The 18,158-nt window shown below is 39.5% G+C and overlaps 1 protein-coding gene across 8 annotated transcripts in view; it reads right to left on the bottom strand.

The window, feature by feature from the left end:
• Positions 1 to 18,158, bottom strand: part of frmpd4 (FERM and PDZ domain containing 4) — a 785,950-nt gene that overhangs the window by 39,955 nt on the left and 727,837 nt on the right. For all 8 annotated transcript variants that reach the window (XM_073045767.1, XM_073045775.1, XM_073045768.1 and 5 more), the window contains one exon: positions 4,588 to 4,719. In XM_073045767.1, the coding sequence (XP_072901868.1) occupies positions 4,588 to 4,719 (132 nt within the window). The remainder of the gene's footprint in view (positions 1 to 4,587; positions 4,720 to 18,158) is intronic.

The raw sequence follows: 18,158 nt of genomic DNA, 5'->3' as shown, positions 1-18,158 counted from the left end.
TGGCACCTGTAAGAGGCTACTGTGATTTCAACAGTCACTCCCAGCAAGCTGCAAAAGTCAGTGGATGAAACTGGAGATGGAGATGGAGATTTTCATGCTTTATAATCTTCCCTGTTTTTTTGGGTTCTACTGTGAAGAATGTTGCATGCGATTCACAAACCAAAATTCTCAGTTAAATTGATCAAAATCCCTGGTAGTATCACTCATTTATGTGAATACTGCATTGTTTACAGAGTAATGCTGTTTTGTTCGACTTTATTCATGGATATTCATTACAGTTGAATGTCAGTTGAACTTGAAGAAAGGGTTGGAGGCTGAATACTTTTACAACACACTGTATTCTGCTAGTGAATTCAGTTCTATGGTGGAATGAGCAGAGCATTCAGACTCGTGAACCAATCATCTCTTTCATTCACCTTTCTGCCACATGTTCCTCACTCCACCGCCTCGCTTATTCTGTTATTGTCAGTCTACTGATGACATTACAATCTTTACATGTGCCAATCATTGTATTTATTGCTGCATTCATTATTACTATTTATACTGTTTACTCCCTGTTACCAGCTGTACTGTGATCTCGTGCAAAAAAGGAATTTCATTGTACCCTAGTGCATATGGCAATAAACGAGGCTACAATATGCAAGTCTCACTGCATGCTTGGTCCATGCAACAGAAATCTGATTCCTACTTTTTTGAATATAGTTCATCAGAACCTATGGATATTTGAGCAGAGTAGATTTTTTGTTTTTGGTAAGAATTTCAAATGGGGAGAGCCCCAAGCTGATGAAATGATAAAACAGCTTGAACTGTTAATCCAATATTCTTATTTCAGGTGTGAATTTCTCTGTTAAAATCCAAATAGCATGTGAGCTGGTAGTTAGCCTCTGTTATGATGAAAATGGGAAAGTACCTGTAAAGGATATGGTTCCAAGATATTCTATCCTGTTGATCCATATAACAGCTGTGGTTCCAGTCAACCATTTCTAATGCGATAGTGATGCTTCTCGCACATTTGCTATGACTAGGGTTTTCTAATATTGATCTTTACCTTTACAAAACAACTGTTAAGTTTTGTAACTTCAAAACATCAAACTAATTCAAAGGAAAACAAGAGCGCTGAGGAATGCGAGTCTTAGTTTACGAGGGGTGATTGTTTACGTAGTTTACGTGGCCTAAGGTAGAAGGAGATGAGTTATACAGCTCTTGTTACATGCACATGCACTTCAACTCCTTGAGTGATTATACAGGAAATTTGAAGTTAATAACCTATCTCCTTCTACCTTAAGCCATAAACTTATCAATTACCCCTTATGCGTAATGAACTGATGAGTTATTAACTTCAAACTTTCTGCATAATCACTCAAAGAGTTGAACTGCATGTGCATGTAACGAGAGCTGTATAACTCATCTCCTTCTACCTTAGGTCATGAACTTATCAATCACCCCACTGTGGACATTTTCTGGAGGTCCAAGATCCGTATGCTCCACGACCGCTGGACTAAGTGTGTAAATGTAGGAGGGGACTATGTTGAAAAATAAATGTGCTAGGCTTTCTAAAATTGACTCCTACCTTAGGCCATGAACTTATTAATTACCCCTCGTACTTTAAGCAAGACTTGCACTTAACATGTGGTAGCATTATGATGTATGCAGTTCATGTATTTTTACCAATAATGAAATTATATAAAAATAAAAATGCTTAATCACACAAAATATTTACAATATTACTCAATGATGGGATGACGGGGAGTGGGGGTGGGTGGGGAGGATGGGGAGTGAGGGGAAGGTGGGGATTGGGGGGAAATACTAAATACACTACACTCCTCTCTGCTAGTTATAAACTCCAACTCAATATAGACTGTTTCTCAACTATATTCACAGTATACTATATAATACAACTACGAGGGTTCGTGGCCTAAGGTAGAAGGAAATGAGTAATACAGCTCTTGTTACATGCACATGCAGTTCAACTCTGAGTGATTGTGCAGAAAGTTTGAAGTTAATAACTCATCGGGGTGATTGATAAGTTCGTGTCCTAAGGTAGAAGGAGATGAGTTATTACCTTCAAACTTTCTGCATAATCACTCAGAGAGTTGACCTGCATGTGCATGTAACGAGAGCTGTATAGTTCATCTCCTTCTACCTTAGGCCACAACTTATTAATTGCCCCTGCTGTGGACGACTTCTGGAGGTCCAAGACGCTGACTTCTACAAAGAAGGATCCGTATGCTCCATGACCGCTGGACTGGGTGTGTAAATGTAGGAGGGGACTATGTTGAAAACTAAATGCGCTAGGTTTTCTAAAATTGACTCCTTCTACCTTAGTCCACGAACTTATCAATTACCCCTCTGTCTATTTACAGACATCCACAGTATAGTAAATTTTAAACTGTCTCATTCAGACCAGGCCTAAACATTTAATCGCCGTGGAAGATTTCTTCCTCTTGTGGGATAGTGTCCTTCCTGACAAGGGGAATCACTGCTTGGTAAGTGAGACTTGGGGCTCTGAAACACTCTCAGGTTCTGGGGCTTCCTCCATGGTTGTTGCAGTAGTTGATTCCGAGACAGCAGGAAGTGGTTCTGACAGCTCTGGACATCTTTAATCTCCTTCCTTTTTCTTCTTCTATTTGGTGCATCATGATCTTGAGAAGGTTTATTTAGTTCACTGGAGGATCTCTCCTCTTGGTTTCTTCATCCACAACATCATCTGACAAATCCTGTTTTTGTATCTCCATTGACCCATTTCTTTTTGGCCTTCCATTCATCCAGCTTTTTGCCTCCCACTTGAAGTTCATGTAATAACCTGAATGCACACAGAGTAGATTCTGGTTCTTTATACTCACAAAGGCCAAATGCTTGCAACTTTCCTAAAGCTCCTTGAACTCTCTTCCAGTTTAAAACCAAGCCTCATTTTGCAAGTACCTGCCTGATTAACTTATCAGAAGCTTTCTCAGATATGCCGCCTACAAAAACTGTTGTACGTTTGTAGTCAGACCATGGCTTTTGTCATTTTCACAATTCCTATGAGCAGCATGGCCCTTCCTTGGTCCAATATGCTTTCCAACCTGAGGCACAGAGTTTGGCATCAACACCTGTGTACTGTCTGTTGGGAAATGGTTCATAGTGTTCAGCATGGATACAGTTGTGGCATCATCCGGTACCCTTTTAAATTTGCTTTCAGACTCCATTTCTGGGGCTGTGGCATACAAATGAAGGCTGGATCTCCGATCAAGTTGCATTTGTCTGAGCCTTTCAAGTCCCCACAATGTTAGCCCTCCTGTTTTACCACATACAAGCTCAATGTTGAATTTGACTGTCACGAATGGCATTCCCACAGGATTTATCCTTTCTCCAGTATAAGTTTGTAATTGGATAGCTGCAGGCATCAGTTCAGTATCTTTGAAATGCTGTTCAAACTCATTTACTGGAATGACTGAAATGACCAAGACAATGTCCAATTATTTTTTAATAAATTTGCTGTTCACGTTTGGTATAAGCCATTTTGCTTGTCTATTGTTAGTTTTCACACTGTAAATCTCAAGGCTAGCCAGTCCTATGTCATTCTATGTCAATTTTCCTCAATAGCATGCAGGTTAGTGCTCTTTTTGAAACCGCAATTTGTCTTTTTATCTTTCTCTCTTCCCTGTGTAGACCACTTATTTTTGTCTGTCTGACATGCTCTTTGTATGTGTCCTACTTTGCTGCATTTTCTTTAAGCTTTGCCTTTAAACCTGCATTGGTCTGGTGTATGTGAGTCACTGCCACAATTGTAAAACTGGTTTCTGTTTAGATTTTGTTCATACTCACTTTCATTCCTGACTGCAACTCAATTACATCTGTCTGCTGTTTCCATCGATATAGTGATTTCAACTGCTCTTTTAAATGAAAGCTGTGCTTCAGTTAGGAGCCATTTTGGAATGCTTTCTTGTTAGATTCCACAGACTAAATGATCTCTCAGTGCATCACTCACCCCATTACTGAACTGACACTGCTCAGACAATCTCTTCAATTAAGCCATGAATGCTGAAGTGGATTCCCCCTCTTTTTGATTCTGAGCATGAAATCTAAAGCAATCAACAATGACTGGTCCTAATGTTCTTGTGTTACTTTCACAATATCAGCAAAGTTCATTTTTGCTGGTTTGGTTGGAGCAGTCAAACTTTGAAGCAAACTCATATGACTTTAAACCGAATGCACTCAGCAAAATTGGCACTCATTTCTCATTGGCTGTTCCATTTGCTTCAAAATACTGTTTAATTAGCTCAGTATACACAAGCCAGTTACTGATGAGCAATTGAATGCATCTATCTTTCATATGTAGCCAGCCATTTCTGCTCTTTTTTATGACTATTATCACTCAGTGCTCACTGTTTAACAACTTATGTATAACACTGTGCTTTATTTTAAGTAAAGTGCACATTTATCATGTGGTAGTGTCACGATGTATGCAATTCACACATTTTACATATAACCATACAGAGTTATGTAAATAACAAAGAATGCTTAATCAAACAATATATTTACAAGATCATTCAAATGTTACTGAAATATTAGATACACAACAACAACCACATCAAGAGCATTTACCTGAGTAAGGGTCTCCTGATCATGAAGTAGAAGAAGTTTGTTTGGCTCTCCTTCAATGCGCTGTTCCAGCATCAGTGAGAAATGCTCAATGCATTTGATGGACAGTTTTTCCTGAAGTGTCAGGATCACATCCTGTTAACACACACAAAAAACAACTTCAAAAATGACTCTGGGTTTGTTCATCTGCCGAGACACATAGCACCATAGCATGAGATCAGTAAAGGTGAAGACCATTTGGTTCATTGCCTGCAGGCCAGTTCTCTATCAGAGCAATTTCTCAGTTCTTCATACTAGCCCTTTCCCTGCAGTCTAGCAAATTGTTTTTCACCATATATTTATGCAATTGCCTTTTGAAGGCCACATCTGCCAGCATTACATGATCATATACAGCATTAAAATTGTTATGTCCCTCTTTATTCTTTTACCCTTTATTCCTCCTTGAGTGGCAGGAGCACGTCTGGAATTCTCTTTGCCAAGCACAGTTGAGGTTAAATCATTGGAGGCTTCTAAAGAGTATGCAGATACGCATTTGAAAGATTGGGAAATTCAGGGCAATGGAGAAGAGATGAAGCCTGGGACAAATTAGCCGCTATCAGAGTGACCAGAGAACCAGACCTGAGAGATCAGAAGGCCTGCTTCTTCTCCTCAACCCATCTACTTAACAGCCTCCCACAAACAATCAGGACTATCCTTTTAGATATCTCCAACAAATCTCTACTTGTTCTTTCCTATCCATTCTTTTCATTGTACTCCCTCAGTTCAGGATTCATTCTTACAAATCTTTTCTAGGCCCCCTCTTCAACTTTGCTGATAACGCTGTTACACATCACAAGGTTTCTGAAAGTGCCTTAATACCACATTGTCATATTACATTCATCATCTCTATTCATTAGTGCATCAAATATTCTGCCAAATTGGTGAAACCGAATTTAGCCCTGAACAAATATATGTCATCTTGCCTGATTAATCATTTTTCCTCTAGGTGACTACTAATCCCATCCAAATAAATGTTTCTGAAAGCTCTCCCACCACTGAGTTTAAATGGACTGAGTGTACTTGCTTGTCTTATCCTTATTTCCATTTATAAACAGAAGATTAATATTCTTCCTGAATAGGTTAGGACTTTTTTCATAGAAGATTGAAAGGAGATTTGATAGAGGTATACAAAATTATGAAGGGTACAGATAGGATCATGCAAGCAGGCTTTTTCCACTGAGGATGGGTGGAACTACAATTAGAGGTCATGAGTTTTGGGTGAAAGATGAAAAGTTTAAGGGGAAAGTTCTGCAGTCAGAGGGTGGTGAGAGTGTGGAATGAGCTGCCAGCACAAGTGGTGCATGTCAGCTTGATTTCAACATTTAAGAGAAGTTAGAATCATTACATGGATGCTAGGGGTATGGAGAGCTATGGTGCCAGTGAAGGATGATGGGAGTCGGCAGTTTAACATGGTTCAGCACGGTGCTGCACTTTTCTATGACTCTATTGGCCACTCCTCAATCCATTGGCGCAAAGTCTGAATCTAAAGAGAATCTAACAGTATGAATCTAAAATTATGGATCTTGCTCCTACGATTTGATTTGCTTGAAGTTTGAATGATATCAAATTGCAATCAAAACAAACCATCTATTTAGAAATTACTGAAGGAAAACAAAAATTTAATTTGCTCTAAAGGCCCTCAATGTAATGAAAGTTTTGATCACAGTGGAAGACAACTGCAGGCCTGATGATATGATGCTTTATTTTAAAGTTTAATCCTTATCAAGCACATCTGGGGACTGTTTCTTATATATGAAATCATTTGAATTTCTACATTAAACTGCAGAGTCTTAGTCATTAAGTACATTTGTGACAAAGATTTCTTAATTCCTAGATATTAAAGGAATAAAGGTGACTTTGTGGAAAGAAAGTAGTGCTGAGGTAAGCGATCGCCCATGATGGGATGGGAGTGAGGAACTGGGACACCGTACTTTTAGTTCCTGTTCTTACATGTTTACTCACTTTAGTGTTCCCTTCATGTCTCTTAGCACCCACCAGTTGCCTCCCAGCTAAAGGCATGTTTTGGGAAGGACAGAGTGGTGGAAGTTATAGTGGTCTTCTCTCCTTTCTGACCCAGAGTCTAATCCTGCCCATTATGAGGGGATAAAGAACCGCTGCTTAGGTCTAAAGTGAAAACAGTTGGTGCTGTGAGTCGGCAAAAGCCTATATGATCAGCAATTAACACAGGCTGAAACAAACGTCTCTCAAATAGGAATATAAAGTTGATGGAAGCAAGGCAGTGGATGTTGTCTACATGGACTTTAGCAAGGCCTTTGCTAAGGTCCTGCATGGGAGGTTGGTCAAGAAGTTTCACTCATTTGGCATTGAGGATGAGGTAGTAAATTGGATATAATAATGGCTTTGTGGGAGAAGCCAGGTAGTGGTTGTAAATGGTTGTCTCTCTCTCTGGAGGCCTGAGACTAGTTGTGTGCTGCAGGGATTAGTGCTGTATCTGTTGGCTGTCATCTATATCATAGATCTGGATGATAATGAGGTAGACTGGATTATCAAATTTGCAGGATGCAAGATGATACTGAGATTGGGAGTGTAGTGGACAACAAGGAAGGCTATGAAAACTTGCAATGGGATTTGGACCAGTTGTAAAAATAGGTTGAAAAATAGTTTGGCAGACAAGTGTGAGATGCTGCACTCTGGGAGGACAAACCAGGGTGGGACTTCCACAGTAAATGGTAGGGCACTGAGGAGTGCCGTAGAACAGAGGGATCTGGGAATATAGATCTACCATTCCTTGAAAGTGATGTCACATGCAGATAGGTTCATAAAGAAAGCTATTGACACATTGGCCTTCATGAATCAAAGTACTGAATACATGAGTTGAGATGTTTGTGGAAGTTGTTTCAAACATCGGTGAGGCCTAACTTGAAGCGTTGTGTGCAGTTCTGGTCACGCACAGGAAAGATGTCAATAATATCGAAAGAGAACAAAAAAAATTACAAGCATATTGACAAGGCTTGAGGAAATGAGTTACAGGGAAAGGTTGAAAAAGTTATGATTATATTCCCACAGGCATAGGAGAATGAAGGGAGATTTGATAGAGGTATACAAAATTATGATGGGGATAGATAGGGTAAATGCAAGCAGGCTTTTATTCACTGAGATTGGGTGGGACTAGAACTAGAAATCATGAGTTAAGGGTGAAAGGTGAAAGATTAAAAGGAACATGAGGGGGAACTTCTTCACTCAGAGGCTGGTGAGAGTGTGGAATGAGCTGCCAGTGGAAGTGGTGCATGTGTGTTTGCTTTCAACATTTAAGAGAAGTTTGGATAAGTACACAGATAGGAGGGATGTGGAGGGCTACGATCCAGGCGCTGGTCTATGTTTCTGGGCAGACTAATAGTTTGGCGTGGATTTTATGGGTCAAATGGCCTGTTTCTGTGCTGTAGAGATCTATGACTCTCTAAGGGCTGGAGGTATTGGAGATTTTCAGTCAGGCATGTTGTAACAAAATGCATCGACTCCAGTGCAATGGCTCATTAACACAATGTGTGACCTTGAATCAAAAGACTCCACACTTAAAGCTTACTGCAACAGAATAGAGCAGTGTTTAGTGCTGGTATGTTCTGTCCAAAGTTATTCTAATTAATACCAGATCATCAAAATAAGTAACACTTCTTGTAAAGTGAAATTGCAATACAGAAAACAACCATTTTCAAAGTTCATTTCTTATAAAAGTACATGTATGTCACCACATATGACCCTGAAATTCGCTTTCTTGACTGCAATCACAGTAGATAGAAGAGGCACAATGGAATCAATGAAAAACCACACCCAATAGGACAGACAGCAACCAATGTGCAAAAAAAACCTAAACAAATACAAAAAGAAAGAGGAGGAAAAAAATAGAAATAATAACAATATTATTTTTCCATGGAAGTCATCCTCGTGATCTGAGCAAACTAGATGTCGACAAGGAAGCATTGAATGCCTGGCTCAGAGTTGGAAACCTTTTCCCAGAAACAGAGGTGTTCCTTGTGGCAATACAGGAGTAGGTGGTTATCACAAAAAAATATCAAAAATACATCTCAAAAGACAAATAAATTCAAGACGATAAATGGAGAAAATGTGACGGAAAACCAGAGACAATCCAACCCATTACAGGATTTAGCAGCAGGTTAACACATTCTGATTACTTACACAGACATAATCAAGTGCCAAACATCATTCACCAACATCTTGCTTTAAGATACAAACTCATAAAATAAATCATACCTTACTATAAATGCAAGCCTGATCCAGTTTTAGAGTCAGAATCTCACAAATTATATTATGACCGATCTGTTATTTCAGATAGGACAATCCATAATAATTGTCCAGATACAATAATACAGGATGAACAGGCCAGAACAATTTAATTGATATATATATAGCTATTCTGTACACACAAAACTTACAGAAATCAATAAGTGAAAAACACCAGAAATATGCTGCATTAAAAGAGCAAACTGAAAGACTTTGGAACATGAACAAGGTATATATACATTGTCCCAATAGTAGTAAAATCTACAACTGGAATCATCCCAAAGGCAATACACAATATCATTAAACAATTAGGGCTACACAGCAATACCTACAGTTTATAAACCTTCAGAAAGCCACAATATTGAACATCACTAACATAGTCTGAAATTTCCTAGCAATTGAGAAATGAGCCTGCTTGGCTATGCCCGTACCTCAGGTTCTACCAGCCTGAGCTGGGAAGAAATGTGTTTATATACTGTATGTAAATAAGTTAAATACTGAGAACATGAGATGAAGAATTCCTGAGTGTCAGTCCATAGGGTGTGGGAACAGCTCAGTGAGGGGGTGAGTGATATTGAAGTTATCCTTTCTCATTCAAGAGTTTGAGGGTTGAGGGGTACTAATTGCTCTGGAATCTGATGGTGCAGGTCCCAAGGCTCCTGCACCTTCTTTCTGATGGCAGCAGTGAGAAGAGGACATTGCCTTGATGATGGGTATATTTAAGGCAAAAGTTGATTGTTTCCTGATCGGTCAGCCATGATAGAATGGCAGAGCAGACTTGATGGGCTGAATGGCCTAATTCTACTCCTATGTCTTAAGGTCTTACGATTGATGCTGCTTTCCTGTGACAGTGCCCCATGTAGATGTGCTCAATGGTGGGGATGACTTTAGCTGTGAAAGGCAGGGCTGCATCCATGACTTTTTGTAGGCTTTTCCATATTGTGCCATGATGTAACCTGTCAATATCTCTCCACTACACGTCCATAGCAGTTTGTCATGTTTTATATGACATGCCGAATCTTGCAAGCTTCTAAGAAAGCAGAGGCAATGCCACGCTTTTTTCATAATGGCAATTATATGCTGGACCCAAGACAGGTCTTCTGAAATAATAACACCAAAGAATTTTTCAGTTGCTGACTCTCTCCACCTCTGATCCCCCAAAGAGAACTGGCTCATGGACCGCTGGACCTCTGATTACCTCCTCCTAAAGTCAATAGTCATCTCCTTGGTCTTGCTGATATTGAGTGAGAGGTTGTTGTTGTGGCATCACTCAGCCAGATTTTCAGTCTTCCCCCTATATGCTGATTCATCACCTCCATTGATTTGGCCAATGGCAGTGGTGTTGATGACAAACTTAAATATGGCATTGGGGCTGTGCTTAGCATCACAGTCATAACTATAAAGCGAACAGAGCAGGGAGGTAAGCACACAGCCTCGTTGTGCATCTGTGTTGATGGAGATGGTGGAGATGTTGTTGCCAATCTGAACGGTAAATGAGTAAATCAAGGATGAAGTTGCAGAACTTAGACTTTTATTTATCCTTTGTGTTGGTTTCATTCAATTCACCTGCTCCTTTCTCTAGTATTTTTGTTAAAACAATCCTTGAATTTAACTTCTCTCTCTTTCAGGCAACTCACACCATTAAATCACAGTTATACACTACACCAGTTACGTTACTGGGCTGGTAATCCAGCTACTGTGTCTAATATTCCAAAGACACAAGTTCAAATCCCATGAGGGTTGCTGGTGGAATGAAGTTGCGTGATTACACTAAATCTGGAATAATAGATAGATAGATAATGATCTAGAGCCACCGACTGGTATGAAACCTGACCAACCATAAAGAACCAAAGTAGCCTTGGGAGGTGGACACATGCACACATTGCTTTCCAAACTTCAAAGTCCTTCTCACAATCACCTTGAAATGTCAAAATTGGAAGAGCAAACCCGTAGACTTCTTCCCGTTAACAGATCCATCAGAGATAGCAACATAGTCACAATGCAGATGGGAGGGAATGTCTGCTGGGGCTTAACGTTCAACAAAAGGGATCTTTATGATAGCAGCTCACATACAAGCAAGGAAGCCCCTCTGTGACTGATGATTATCAGCTGTCCTCACTAAGCACATGAATCAGAAGTGCTCCAGCAAGAAAGAGTCTAACCATTTCATCATGACAGCAATGTCCTGAGATGTTGGGCACAGTCAATATTGACCTTCAAATTATCTGTACCAGTCATTAAACTCCTGTGGTGGGAGGGGTCAGTCAGATTTTCCGCATTCTGTGTCAAATTACCCATTTCTTGACTTTCCTAAGCCCTCTGCAGGCACAACTCAGGAGAGTGATGGGAGAAAAATCTACTTACTTGGTTGGGTACAACTACAACAGTACACAAGAATTTGGCATCATTCATGTTAATGCAGACCATTTGAACGGGCAATCCATCCATCACCTGAAACAGCCAAGCTCTTTGCCACCAGCGCAATGTGAAATATAGACACTCCCACCATTTCTTAGTAGCACTGCATAAATCTGTGACAACTACACTTAGAAGGAGGCAGGCACCACCTCCAAGTTCCCTTCCAAGTAGCAGAATATCTTGATTTGGAAATACAGTGGATTTTGGATAACTGGGATATATTCGGACAGGTATACTTTGGCCCAATTAACCAGCTGCCCCAGTTAGCTGAGGTTTTACGGAAAAAGTATGAAAAGACAAACTACTGTTTAAATGAGTAACGATTTATGTATTTAACTGGAATACATAACAAATTAGAATACTACTATAGTACTATAAAACTGTATTATTTCTTAATAGTTATTGTTGGAGGAATTCATCAAGTGCATGCTGCTGTGCTCTTTTGATTGACTATATATGAACAAAATTAGCGCAGATAATGGACTGCCTTCATCCAATACTTTTGAAGATTGCATCCTCAAATCTTCATTTTCATTATGGTATTCAATATGATTGTCAATACCTTCAAATTTTTTGTAGTTCTAAACTTGTTGAAGTAGTTAGATTGTTTCATTTTCACTTCTGACCGTTTCTAGCATCTCCAAGCCTGACTGCTTGAAACTGCAGTAAGCAAAATAGTTCTGAATTGTCTTACTGCTTATTTCTTGCCAACTATCAGTGACAAAAATCACTGTTTATTGAACAAAAACACATTCAACTGACAGTATTTAGAAACTGTTTGTTCTATGTACGGTGTAGTGTCTAACAGCTGCACAAGTTCATGTGATTGAAGCTAGTTACAAACTGCTCAGCAAGTCTTCTGTCCTAATTAAGATGCATTGTTTTTCCTTTCTTTGCCTCTTGGTGCATCAGGCAGCAACCTTGCCATTCATTTTCATTCTTTTTTGTCTGTTTTTATTTCAAGCCCGAGTTGTTAGCTTGACGCTCAACCCAGGACAGATAGAAAGTGTACAAGGAGCTGTACGGATTTGAATCTGAGACCACTTGCCTCGAAGTCCAGTGTGGGTGCCATTACACCACTAGCTGGCACAATTAAGTGGCATAGTGTCCCAAATAAACAAAGACAATCTCATCTATTTTCTCAGTTAGATTTTGTTCTTTAAGAGTTGTCCCAAATAAGCAGCTGCTCCGATTAATCAATAGCCCAATTAACCAAAATTCACTGTAATATCATTCCTGCATCATTGCTGGGTCAAAGTTCTGTGGCTCTCTTCCTAGCACATTAATTTGAGAGAAAATTTGTTGCAAATTAAAACAATTAAAGATTACCACTATCTTCATGATGCCAATTAGAAAGGAGCAGTAAGCGTTGGCTTTGACAGTGGCAGCCATGTATTGTGAATAAAAAAGTAATTTGCAAAAATAACATTAATGTAAACCCAATCAAATGTTATTGCACTCTTTATATTGGTACTATTCATTCCTAATTAAGGCATAACTCAATTTAGTTTTTCAGGAAATCTGTGAGCGTTGCACCTCATCCCATTTAATTACTGGTATATTTAAATTTTATTTTATCAAACTTGACCTTTAGCAAGATGTGATTTATCTTGAAAGACATCTGAAATGTCCAGCACTGATTATGCCCATGCTCAAGGCAAGGTGAAAAAAAAATTGCATTCACAGCTTTAATTGTGTTTGCAGGTTTTTGCAACACAGCTCTCCTGTGATATAGGAGGGATGCTTATTTATGTGACCTTCTCTCGTCTTTCATCTCTAGCTTCTTAATGTTCCATGAAAACCTCTCAGATATTTCTCTACTTACAAATATTGGATTTATAATTATTTCCATTAATGCCACTGACTCTGTGGGCTATTATGTTTGACTTAGAAAACAAGGTTTTACTACAATGAATACCAGAACACCCACCATTTTACACTTTTTAAAATTTTTTATGAGATTTCAGTTTAAAAAACTGCTTTTCAGGACAGTCCACTTTGCAAATTGAGGAATGGCTGTATCCTCTATTTCATTGCCACAAAATGACACCACATGGAAATAGGCCCTTTGGCCAACCCACGTAGTCCATCGAGAAAATAGTTCAGACCTGCTTCAACACAGAAGACCCGTAGACCCCATGGGCATAAAGCACCTAGTGATATGTGATATCAAAACATTTTTTGTGTTGCTGCACCCACCCATTGCCCTCCATGTGTATGTGAGTCACGTGCAAAGATGACTGGACATAATCTGGAGAAGTGGAGTTAATAAAAACAACACCAATCAGCTACAGAACAAAAGGTGGTGTGTAATGTTGTTAAATTTCTAACCACAGTTGTTAAATCTAATCTGGCCTCCTCTCAACTATTACATCTTCATTTCTCTCATTTTCTCCTGAATTTGTTCAGACCTTGCTGTTGTCCTGCACCATGAGCCTGGGCCCTTCATTCTGGATTTCTTTCCAATTCCAAACAAAATTGCACAGCCGTATGCGTGTGCTCCATATAAGCCCCGTCTTAACCCATTTCATTCAAATTGCATCACCACAATTACTTACTTGTCTGTCGTGTAGAATTGTAGAGTCATGGTACTGGTGGAGACAATTTACCCCATCAAGTCCGTGCCAGCTCTTTGCATGGCAATCTAGTCAATTACCTTTTGAAAGCAGCAATAATTTCTTTTCCCACTACTCTAGGCCAGCAAGTTTCAGGTCATAACCACATAGCACATAGCTGCTCCTCCAACAGATTTGCATTTTGACTATTACACATCACGGCATTGTAACCCAACTCCTAGGTATGAAGTTAAAACTAAATTCCATACTAAGACCTTGTCACACTTGGGTCAGAATGCCACCTGTAAATCTTCTTCAGGCTTTCTCTGCTGTGACTTCAGAAACAGCCCAGTATAAGCTCTGCCACCTGGACGAAGCTCCAGTAAACACCCAAGGGCAGCCAGTAGCCAAGGAATGTGTGGAGTGGGAGTAATCTTTGGAAACTTCCTGGAGGATGACTAAATTGAATGTACAATCAAGAGATATATTTCAATTTAGTGGTCAGAGGGGTGACATGATTTTCACATAAAATATAAATGCATATGTCTATCATATTACCTGTTACAATTTAAATCCAATAACAATTTGTTACTGTTTTCCCATTATGTACTGTCTCTCAGGAGGCTCAATACAAGTTGCTGTCAGTAAAGATCCTCATACCCTTCATGCTAGAATACAAGCCAAAAATGGCCACAATTTAAGTTAAACATTTTAGTTATGTGTGATTAGCTTTACTTAACTGTGATACTGTTACATCAGAAAGGAGAGATATGTGGATGAGAGGGATCTGATCTGGGTGTAAGTAGATGGGACTAGGTAGATCAGGCATGGATTTTATAGGCTGAAAGACATTGTAGAGTTGTACTTTATGACTCAATTTAGCTCACTCTCTCAAACTGCAGTGAGAACTTGTCTCATTATGGACACTGTTTCCTTCTGGTCCCTTCACCTTAAACTTCCTGTTCAAGTCTGAATCAAAACATACCAGCAAATTCAGAATTGTCTGTTTCATAGTGGGTACTTTCACCAGCTGCTTTAAAAATCCATCTCCTAGACATTGCACAAATTCCTTTAATTGCAGTCCACAACCAGCCTGATTAGGGTGGGTCAGTACGTTCTTAGGAATACAAAGGTTGGTAGTGTTGTGGAAAGTGTAGAAGATTGCTGAAGGATACAGTGATCAATTGCCGATATGGGTAGAGAAATGGCAGATGGCAGACCTTTAACATTGTTACAGTGGGAACTTGGGGTCCAAGTTCATAGCTCCTTGGAAGTAACTGCACTGTTTGATAGGGTGTTAAAGAAGGCATATGACATTCTTGCTTTTATTTTTCAAAGCACTTTCAAGAATTAGAAATTTATGTTGAGCTTTTTGGAAACTCTGGTTAGGCTGCTTCTGGTGTATTGCATTCAACTCTGGTTGTTCCAGAGGTGGAAAAGTTTTGGAGAGGGTGCAGAAGAGGTTTCACTGGATGTTACCTGGGTTAGAGGGCATGTGCTGTACCGAAAGGTTGGACAAACTTGTGTTGTTTTCACCTGAGTAGTAGATGCTATAGAAGTTCATAAGATTATGAGAGGCATGGATTCAGTAGACTGCTGGTATGTTTTTCAGAAGGTTGAAATGTCTAATACTGGAGCATGTATTTAAGGTAAGATGAGGTAAATTCAAAGGAGATGGTGGTTTTGTACAGTGAGCAACGAGTGCTTAGAATGTGTTGCCTGGGATGGTGTTGGAGGCAAATACAACAGAGGCATTTAAGAGGCTTTTAGAAAGGCACATTAATGTGCAGAAAATGGAAGGATACAGACATTGTAATTGTGTAAGCAGAAGGGATTAGTTAGGCATTAATTACTAGCTCAATTGCCTAGGCACAACATTGTAGGCCAAAGGACCTGTTCCTGTATTGTACTGTTCTATGTTCTGTCCATCCATTCCTCTAAAATATACTACCTTTTCTAGGTATTACTTTAGTAAACATTGCCTGAATAGTGTCCAATTCATTAACCCATTTCCCTTAATAAGGAACCCAATGCTATACAGTATACACAGAACTCCAGATCTCATGGATACCTATATAACTAAAGCATAATCTCAGTATGCTTGCATACAGTTTCCCAATCAATAGCCAAAACATTATGGACTTTCACAACTACATTGCTTTTTCATTATTTGAATGTCCTTTCATACTTCTTCTGCCATAAAAGAGTAATGTTACATTTCACACATAATTCTTCCCACATTTCTGTACAAATAAATTTCACCTGACTCTTTTGCTAATTACTATAAAATCTGTTTCACTTTGTCGCAATGTTTACACCATTGGAAAAATGACTTTTATTCACTCCATCATGAATTTTATTACTTCTCACGTTTCCAGTTATAGTCTTTGATCAAGTTATGGGTGTTGGCATAGGCTCCTTTGGTGTGCAGGTGTTGAAAAATTGGGTAGCAAGAAAAGAAGGATATTGTTCAGATAGGAAGGTCGACAGAGCAGTGGCAGATGGAATTTAATCCCAACATCTGTCAGGCAATACATTTGGGAAAGCAAACAAAGAGATATAACAAGTTGTCTTTATCCCAATGAGGGGTTACTAATAACAAGAGGACATAGGTTTAAGATCAGAGGCGAGCGATTTAAAGGGACATCACAAGACAGTTTCTTCAAGCAAATGGTGTGCACTTGGAATGGGCTGTCTTAAATAGTGGTTGCGGCAGGCACATAAACAATGTGTAAAAGGCATCTAGATACGTACATGGGTAGGAGAGGTGTAGAGGGCCATGGCCAAATGCAAGCAGGTGGGACTTGCTCACTGGACAACAGTGTTGGGACGAATGAGTTGGGCTGAAGGGCTTATTTTCCGTGCAGTATGACCTATGACTGTGATTCAAATATAAAGCACAGGAACCTTCTGTTACAGGCAGGCTGCTGTTTCAGGAGTCAAAGAACATTGGGGTCTAAGTATAGCACAGGGTCGAGCTCTTCAGCCCACAATGTTACGCTGAAGCTATTAAACTAATGGCATCTAATTTAACTAATCTCTTCTGCCTACACATTGTAATATTTGGTGAATTTACTTGGGAAGTTGGGGCATATTGACATAACAATTTTCACCTTTCAGAGACAGTATCCAATCAATCTCGTAACATTTTTAGAGCTTCTTCTCAACTTCCACACCATCCATGCTTTGCACTATCTTAATAGGCTTCTAGTACAATGAACTAGATTGAGGTCCACTTCACACCAAGTCTCCTGTACTACCAGAAGGATCTGCTTTTTAAGGAATGATTGAATGTTATTTACTGATTCTAATGAATGTTACCTGTCTTTAAATATTGATAATGGAACTGGGATTTCCCCATTCATCTAGACAGGTGGATCAATATGTTAAATAAATATACACTATTTAAAGCACTTTCTTTTTCCTGAAGATAAATTTGCAGGGTTACAGAAGTTCAAGGTCTTCAAGATGAAAAACAATTTAAAAAAAATGCTGTGGGGGGTGGGGGGGGGGGAGCTCATTGCATTATTGAGCCTGCACTGGTCTTTGAGTGGTGCTGTCTAGTTAATTGATATTTCCTTTCACACCCTTCTCCTTCCTCATAACTCTTTACAAGTGTTTATCCAGTTCTCTGCAACAGGGAATAGAGTACAGCACTGAAACACGCCATTTGGTCTGTGGTATTATGCCAAATTAATCTGCCCTCACCTGGTTCATATCCCTCCATTCTCTGCATAGTCCTGTGCATAGCTAGGAGCCTCTTAAATGCTTCTGTCAACCTACCACCACCACAACCCTTGGCAACGCATTCCAGACACCCACCACTCTCTGTCTAAAAGTATGCCTCGCACATCTTCTTTGAACTTTTCTCCCCTCACCGTAAAGCCTTGCCCTCGGGTATAAGACTTTTCAATACTGGTGAGGGTAGCTTGTCATTGTTAAGGCCCATCTTCCAAGTCTCTGACCAATATTTCCTCTTCCAAAAAGTAAGGGATTCCTCTCTAGGAAACTTGGTGAGTGAACAGGTTTGATGCACCAAAGCCAAACATTAGAATCAAAGCTCTTGAAAGAGAGAAACAGGAGTGATCAAAAGCCAAAGAGAACGGAAATGATTCAGAGGGCTTTTTTGTGTAGCTTATGATTAGAAATATTAACTAGTCATGATCTTTCAATCCAGTCACACAAACTGTACACTGCAGCATCGTTCAATACCATTGTAAATGTACAGAAACTTGTCTGATGTGGTGACTGGCCCACGTGGCAAGCGAACTGGCTCCAACAGTTGCGGGCAAGTTTCTGTGT

The sequence above is a fragment of the Hemitrygon akajei genome, chromosome 5 (assembly GCF_048418815.1).
Source record: "Hemitrygon akajei chromosome 5, sHemAka1.3, whole genome shotgun sequence".
In the NCBI taxonomy this organism is placed as follows: Eukaryota; Metazoa; Chordata; class Chondrichthyes; order Myliobatiformes; family Dasyatidae; genus Hemitrygon; species Hemitrygon akajei.
Note: the sequence above shows the minus strand (reverse complement) of the source record. Positions and strands in the feature narration are given on the sequence as shown.